The sequence below is a fragment of the Gymnodraco acuticeps genome, unplaced genomic scaffold, assembly GCF_902827175.1.
Source record: "Gymnodraco acuticeps unplaced genomic scaffold, fGymAcu1.1, whole genome shotgun sequence".
NCBI classification, from domain to species: domain Eukaryota; kingdom Metazoa; phylum Chordata; class Actinopteri; order Perciformes; family Bathydraconidae; genus Gymnodraco; species Gymnodraco acuticeps.
Window position 1 is genome coordinate 3,249,227 of NW_022991219.1, and position 8,468 is coordinate 3,257,694.

Consider the following 8,468-nt stretch of genomic DNA (forward strand, 5'->3'; position numbering starts at 1 on the left):
TATATATATATTGCCACTGTTTTTTTATACTGACACCTAACTTGCACTAAGGTGTGTCTGCTGCTATATATATTGCCACTGTTACATTGTTTTGAACTTCATCTTGGTGAAGTTGATGCTGAATTCACTATTTAGTAGATAATCATGTGACACTTTATCTTTGCACTACGGTCTGTCTGCTGAGCCTACCTATTATATATATATTGCCACTGTTATATTTTGATACTGACACTTATTGATCTGCTGCTGATAAATAAAAGATAACCTACATGGCGATTTAACAGATAATGTATCTTGCTTATTTCTCCTCTGACACTATCTTTACAGTGACCTGTGTAGCATCCTATACATCACATTTAAGTGATTATTCTGATACCATGTTTCATCGGTTATAAACTGGCGAAGCTTTAGTTATTGTGTCCCACCCACAATATGTGGCTTTGAAATAGATAATTTCATTGTATTTCAAAATGGCGTCCATCAACACAAGCACTATTTATTGAAAGAGAAATAGTTAAGTTTGTAATTACCAGTGTTGTGAGTTCAATATTTTAATTAATTATAGTAAGGGAACATCTTAGGAGTTAGTGTACCGAGTTCCTCTCAGGAGGATATATAATAAAGGTGTGTTAACTGCTGAGCCTATTTACTGTGCATACGACACCTGGCAGTTTGTTATTATATTGCCACACTGTTTTGATACTGACATATTATCTTTGCACAAAGGTGTGTCTGCACTATTGTAATTGTGCCCGTCTTGAATGTGGTAAATAAAAGAGAGAACCAAATGCACTGTACAAAAGATCAAAAGATTTTATTGTCAATTTACAATATACAATTTAATCGATGTTGAGATGCCTCATAAGGGCTGTGCGCATTTCTTTCCCCCCAGCCTCGCCAATATTGGCTGGCACATCAAGCTGGGTCGCCGCTGGTAAGGCAGTCCATTCATCCCTGTATTCATCACCATTACTCTCACACAGGTTATGTAATATGCAACATGCTACCACCTGGGTTCTGATCTTGTCAATGTTGCAGTCGTTTCTTTTCATCAAGCAGCGCCACCTTCCCTTCAGTCTGCCAAAAGCATTCTCCACCACCACTCGTGCTCGGCTTGTTTTGAAGTTGTACACACGTTGCTCGGGTGTGAGCCTTCCATTGTCCTGGAAAGGTTTCATCAGCCATCTTTGCAGGGTGTAGGCTGAGTCACCAAGGATATAGTAACCCACATCATGTCCCCCAATATTCCTCGTTACATGAGGAAGTAGACCACCCCTATCCACAAAACTAACCAGTGCTGAACACTCTGCTATCATGCATGCTACCTGGTAAGCCAACAAAAACACTCCAAAAGAGGCCCCTAGCATCCACAACACCCTGCAGGACGAGCGAGTGCCAGCCTTTGCGGTTGAAATACTCGTTATGGTATTCCTCTGGTCTCATAATGGGGATGTGTGATCCATCTACTGCACTAACACACTGTGGCACACCCCATTTGCACTCGAAAGTTAACACCATCTCCTCTAACTTCTCAGAGTTCGGCCATGGCATAAACTCAGGAAGAAGTAGGCTCACAACAGAGGAGCAGAACTCCTGCACACAGCAACACACCGTAGAGATGCCGACTCCAAACAAATGAGAGATGGTCCTGTACTCTGAGTTGGTTGCAAGTTTCCAAGGCGATTTTTTTAGGGACAGGGACACACTCCCGGAAGTTGGTGTCGCTTCTCCCCAACGTTGCTCCCAGGCAACAAATTAGGTATTTGAAAGATTGCTTGGACATTCGGAAATCTTTCATCCACTGCTCATCGGTGTACGTTGGCACCACCGTCTCCCACCAGGCCGATGTTCTATTGTTCACCCAGAGAGAGCGTGGGACACGACGCGCTCCGTAGTATTGGCATATCTGGAACACATACAAAGGCACAAATTAGCTCTACATATCTCCACAAATCCTACGTAGTATTCATGTGATTTTACTGAACTTACCATCGCTGTTCTTAGGGCGTGAAAACGCTGATCGTCATCAGCCATCCTACGGCGAAACATGGCTATAGTGTGTGCCTTTCGTCGTCCAATCCTTTTCCGAAAGCTTTTTAACCGCCTTCGATTCCGAACCAGCATTGCACTTACAGCATCCGACGAGTGGGTCAAATCCCTAGTTGGCTGCAATAACCCAGTTACAAAGCTGTATAACATGAGCACAAAGACAACAAGCTCATTGAACTCCATCATGTCTGAGGTCGGAAAGTAAACAAACGCCTCATACAGCGGGTGGGCTTTATACCCCCTCCCCCGTGTAGTTCTTCTTCTCTCGTTTTTTGTTGTACTCGCCGTGAAGTGGTTTTGCGGCCTGCCAGTAAACCCAGAGAAGAAGAAGACGAAGTGACGTCAGCGTAATCTTGCCTCAGGGAAAGTCCTGCGGTGTGAATGCGGCTATGGCACTAGCCCCCTGGCGGATTCAGTGCCGTGGTACTTTAGTGCCGGCACTAAAGTACCGCAAGTCCTGCGGTGTGAAAGCGGCTATGGAAGCTAGAGTCAGTAACTGGTTAGCTTAGCTTAGCATAAGGGCACAGTCACACATGGACGATTGCAGGCCAAGGCAATATCTGCCTTAAAAATAACAACGTTTTTCAAAGGTAGATCGAAAAAGGTAAAGGTACAAAACCAAAAGTTTTTCGCTCCATCCCTTACAGTATATTGGGAGACTCTTGACCAACCCTTACAATCTACAGCAAAAAAGTCAAGTGATAAATAGCCTAGGCAATAAAGTTCTATTGCGATAAAAAATCATTTACCACTGAAATATATTACCTGGAACAATGTTTACATAAAAAAGTCATTAAAAAAACATTGTATAACTGATAGCCAGTGATGTCTGTGAGTTACATCGTAACAGATCCCACAGCCAATCGCGATCAGAAGAAAGTAAGCATGCTAATTTAGATACTCCCGTTGTTCATGTGACTCTCGCAGCAAAGGTTTAAAGCTACGTCTATAGCGAGTCTCCCCTTCATATTTAAGGTACTGAAATAAAATCGAAATATTGTATTTGCCAAATTGTACAACTGTTCTTTCAAAATGTAGGCTACAGCTAAAGGAACCTGTCGCCTGCAGTAGACCTATTGTTATCCAAGTTATTATGTACTCACATATTCAGAGAGGTTACTGATTATCATTTTAACAAAGGGATAGTTTGTGTTGTTTGAGGTGGGGTTGTATGAATCATCCACAGTCTGTCCATTTTTACAGTAGACAACATTTGGCACGCCTTTAGTTTGGAGAAACAGGAGTACCAGCAGGGAAGCTGTGCTACAGTATGTGCTCCTTCGGACAGAGCAGAAGCTAAATATACCTCAAACAATTAAATATCGCTTTAAGTGTACTCTTTATTTAGAATATTTTCACCACTTTACCTTGCCATGAGACACCCCTCCTGACTGTATGGTTACAATGACAATGGATAAGTACTTCAAACAAACTAACCCTTTAAAGTAGAGTAAGTGGAGGTTGAGAACATGCGCTTGTGGTTTACATGTAAATGTTCAGGCGAAAAACTCAACGTTTTCCACAAGTATCTGTGATCAAGAGCCCCATTTGTTTGGTAAATGATGTAATGCGGTTGAGTATACACAGCATGATTCACTTCTTCCCCTCACTGAGAGGTGAACCCATGTGCCTCCCTAACCTCCCCCCAGCTGACACCAGATGTTACATTACAAGAGTATGGATGTTGGCCAGAGCCCAACTCTGAGATAAGCAGAGTGCAGAGTACACACACACACACACACACACACACACCACACACACACACACACACACACACACACACACACACACACACACACACACACACACACCACACACACACACACACACACACACACACACACACACAAACACACACACACACACACACACACACACACACACACACACACACACACACACACACACACACACACACACAACACACACACACAGGATACAGGACAGAGGGGGGGGTGTTGTGTGTTCTATGGTGAACAATGGGTTCTCTCAAATTCCCTTAGATGGGTTTGACTGAAAACATGGAAAACAACTCAGCATGGTTTGTGGTTCAAGGCTACCAAGTTTCAATAAGGAATTACCTCTTTTATGCCACTCAAAGAGTAATGCATAAAGCTGAATGCATAATGCATTTGCAAACAAGTACTTCATGAAATCCGTTTGGAAGTACATTATAATGAAGGTGCACATATTGACTGTGAAATCAAATGTTTCATCTGGACTAACTCGACTGTAACTTATCGTAAAGGGCAACACTTAATGTTGACTCATGGCGGGACGCTTAACAAACCGCACAACTTTACTGTTTATTTTAGGATACAAATGACTGGTAAGATCGAGAGTAGAAGTATTTATGAAAGCATACTAAAATCATACATGCAGATGGAGACAGAAACACTTAGACAGATCCCGACTGACCCTTACGGACCCTCACACACAGAAGAAGAAAAACACACATTCCATACCAGTTTCCTCACAGGGAGGGAAAGAAACCTAACCCTGGTCTTCAGAGGAAAACAAATGGAGATTCTGCCAAGACCGTGGCTGAACAGTGAAGGAAAACTCCCTCCCACCCTCTCCACCTCCCTCCTACCCTCTCCACCTCCCTCCCTTCCTCCCAGCCGGGCCCGCCCCAGGTCCAGCTCTATATCAAGGCCTCCCTCCATCACACTCCACAGTCCTGCTTCCGTCTACAGCTGTATAACGGTCCTCTCTCCTCGAGTTCTCTCTTCACCAGCAGATCAGCCATCATGTTCCACAGCCATAGCACCATGGGCGGGCCTCAGATGATCAGGCAGAGCCGCAGCTACACATCAAGCAGCGCTCCCCGCAAGGCTCACAGTGTGTCGGGGATGAACTTTCGAAGCAGCCCACGCATCTCCTCTACCAACATGCGCACCGTTTCCTCCGGGTATGGAGGTGGCATGGGGGGCGGCATGGGGAGTGGCATGGGGGGCGGCATGGGCTTCGGCAGCGGTGGGTTCGACCTGAACAGCGCCCTGGACCAGAGCTCTGTGCACCTGAACGAGAAGGCCACCATGCAGAACCTGAACGACCGTCTGGCCAGCTACCTGGACAAGGTCCGCTCTCTGGAGGCAGCCAACTCCAAGCTGGAAGTGCAGATCAAAGAGTACTATGAGAAGAAGGGACCCGCAGCAGAGAGGGACCACAGCAACTACTGGGCCATCATCAATGACCTGAAGGACAAGGTATGTGCCAGCCTCGAGCCCTAAACACCAGACAAGTCAAATGTTTGCTTTGCTGTTAATGATTATCAAGGTGGGAATGTAAAAAGGTTAGTTAGGCTAGGCTGCATGATTCCTTATGCTGCTGAATACTTGGTCTTTTGATGGACGATTAATGATTGTGTATGATTTGTAAAAGCTCAAAATGAAGTGTGGAATAATGTGCATGGGAATATGACTATGTTGTAACCATGGGACTTAGAAGGTTGATGCGGCATGGGACATTACCTGATATATTATTGTGTAATTCAGAACAAACCTGCACAATGAAGTGTTCAAATTGTACTTTTGCCATGTGACCAACTACTATTTCCTGTTCTGCATCCCTTTAGATTGGAGCTTCCACCATCGACAATGCAAGCATCCTGCTCCAGATTGACAACTCCAAACTGGCTGCTGATGACTTCCAAACCAAGTAAGCAGGACATTCTCAAACATCTGTGGAACTGTTTACATTGTGTTAATGTCCAATGCTGATCTCATATCGGTGTTCTTTTTTAGATTCGATCATGAGCAGATGATGCGCCAATCAGTTGAGGCTGACATCGCCAACCTGCGCCGCCTGCTGGACCAGACCACCCTGACCAAGTCTGACCTGGAGATGCAGATCGAAGGCCTGCAGGATGAGCTGGCCTTCCTTAAGAAGAACCACGCAGAGGTGACTGTTGCTTCAGTAAAAATCGTTACTTGCTCTGATAACAGAAGCATGCTTCCTCACATCTGTAGAGCTATTTAAAATACTGCATCAACATCTTCACTTCTTCACCCCTGGTTCTTTAGGAGCTGGCAGCAATGCACTCTCAGCTTACCGGCACAATCAACGTGGAGGTGGATGCCGCACCCCAGCAAGACCTCAACAAAGTCCTGGATGAGATCCGCTCCCAGTACGAAGGAATCACTGACAAACACCGTCGTGACCAGGAGGCCTGGTTTAATGATAAGGTGAGAAGACTTTTCCATAAACAATCATATCCCACACGTTACAAATGACTGGGTTAACGCCCTCAACACTCTAACCTGTAATTAAACAAAATCTCCTGGGAGAGTAAGACGAGCATCACCAAGGCTTCTTCTTCTTCTTCTCAACTGTGTTTTGTACTTTTCTCTAGTCTACAACGTTGTCCAAGGAAGTGGCCGTCAGCACAGAGACACTCCAGACGACCAAGACAGAGATTAACGACCTGCGGCGCACAATGCAGGGCCTGGAGATCGAGCTGCAGTCTCAGCTCAGCATGGTGAGGAAAAAAAGAAAACCCTGAACTCAAAACATCTGTTCTGATCTTGCCTTATATGAGCACAAATCCTGGATCGCTGTCTTGTCAGAGGGAATAGAGAAACAGTTACAGAGGTTCAAAGAGCAAAAGGGAGGGTAAAAGAGGGAGGCTTTTTCTGAAGAATGAAGGGAGGGAGAGAAAGATAAGAGTGTTAGGAGCTGTGGAGAAGGGAGTGAAGGGTGCTGAGGAAAACATTTCACAGTCATCTGCTCAAATTCTGAGAGACATAAAAGAGCTTAAAAAACTCTGAAGGAATGCTGAACTGGATGACCCAAAAAGCAACACTCCCATGGATTATCTGTGCCAAGCTGGAGTAAATCCTGAACACTCCCTGCAAGACAGCCCACTACTGCAGTTAAAACACACAAGCATGCAAACCCCTACACACCTAACCCTATATGCCTTCCATCACAGAAAAGGGAATACAAATAAGCTTTAGTGTCTGTTTGACATCCAAGGCGGGGTTTGTGTTCACAGACTATAGCTTTTAAATATCCCAAAGATACACTAAAGTAAACTGTTACAAATATGAATCAATCTATGAGTCACATTTAATGTACTTGAATTGAGCTCCTTTTCCCCTCTCCTAACAGAAAGGGGCTCTGGAGCACACGTTGGCCGAGACAGACGGTCGCTACAGCGCCATGCTCTCCGGCTACCAGAACACAATCAACATGCTTGAAAACGAACTAGGCAACGTGCGCCAGAGCATCGACACGCAGGGCCAGGATTACAGAATGCTGCTGGACATCAAGACCAGGCTGGAGCAGGAGATCGCAACCTACAGGAGCCTGCTGGACACAGAGGATTCCAGGTACATGAAATGACACAGGGGCATGGACTTGTAAGAGCATTTAGGCCAACATGTAATGATTTATGCAGAAAAGAATGCCCACTTTACTCATTTTCTTTTTTTTCTTCCCTCTCATTCTAGACCAATGGCTACAGGTAAGAGATATCTCTGTTAGGACTACATTACAGAACAACTGTACAGTCAGCGTGAAGCAATGCCATCATGACCTTTTTCCTTTTTTTTTCACAGGGGGCTCAAAATCCACAGTCACAACCACCACTGTGCGCAGTTCCAGCTAGGAGGTCCAACTGGCAGGACAAGCTGTTCCCAGACACACACACACTGCAATACACACACATTCCTGCTAATAAAAGCTGTTACATGAGATGAGTGAAACTGTACTGAAAGGAAACTGAGATATGATACAAATTGAAGCTACTGTTAAAGTTTGCAACTTTTGCCATTTAGAATTGTGTGTGTTTGTGTGTGACATGTCTGAAAAATAAATCTGCTGGTGAATACAAGTTGTGTTGTTTGGTGACTTTACTGGGCTTTTAGAACAATTGACATCTTTTACAATAACAGCACTCTGTTTATGCAGTGGTCATGGTAACTGGATTCACATTCTGGGAAGTGGGATGTGGATTTACGGAAATCTGTGTTACGTAACGGGGTTGTCAGGGAAGGGTGAACAATGGTTAACAGCTCCAGTGTGGAAAGCATTAGGGCTTGGAGAAAAAAACGCTCGGAGTGAGGCTAGTCGACCAGAACTCAAACAAAGCCCGACAACTTGAAGAAAAGTGCAAGTTATTTGACCAGATCAAATGTATGACCCTGGGCTTGCCCTGAGAGGTTATTTTTCAACATGACACACCCAATAGGTTGACTAATCTTTGCCCTGGAGGCTTTCAACATAGTGTTACACAAAGTCTGTCTCACTCCTGTCGCCTAGTAACAAGAACACAAACGGCAGAGGATAGAAATACTGAGTGGGAAGGCAAACAGTGACAAACTGAACAAAGAGAGTCATTGTGAAAACAGGTGCTATCAGTGCTGCACTTTGGCCTCTTTATGAACAATGATAGATTGCAAATAACCAATGAGCTG

At 44.6% G+C, this 8,468-nt stretch overlaps 1 protein-coding gene and 1 long non-coding RNA gene across 2 annotated transcripts; one reads left to right on the plus strand and one right to left on the minus strand.

The window, feature by feature from the left end:
• Positions 1-790: 790 nt before the first annotated feature.
• LOC117561660 lies at positions 791-3,881 on the minus strand. Its single transcript, XR_004571416.1, has 2 exons — positions 1,990-3,881; positions 791-1,906 (listed from the first exon to the last, which is right to left on the minus strand). It is a non-coding gene; the product is annotated as an uncharacterized LOC117561660 (long non-coding RNA).
• Positions 3,882-4,714: 833 nt separating this feature from the next.
• On the plus strand, positions 4,715-7,885 carry LOC117561659 (keratin, type I cytoskeletal 13-like). The gene is made up of 8 exons (XM_034239197.1): positions 4,715-5,258; positions 5,627-5,709; positions 5,796-5,952; positions 6,075-6,236; positions 6,404-6,529; positions 7,162-7,382; positions 7,503-7,516; positions 7,611-7,885. Exons 1-8 carry the CDS (start codon positions 4,800-4,802, stop codon positions 7,658-7,660), a joined length of 1,272 nt encoding a protein of 423 aa, XP_034095088.1. The 5' UTR covers positions 4,715-4,799; the 3' UTR covers positions 7,661-7,885.
• The last annotated feature ends 583 nt before the right edge of the window (positions 7,886-8,468 follow it).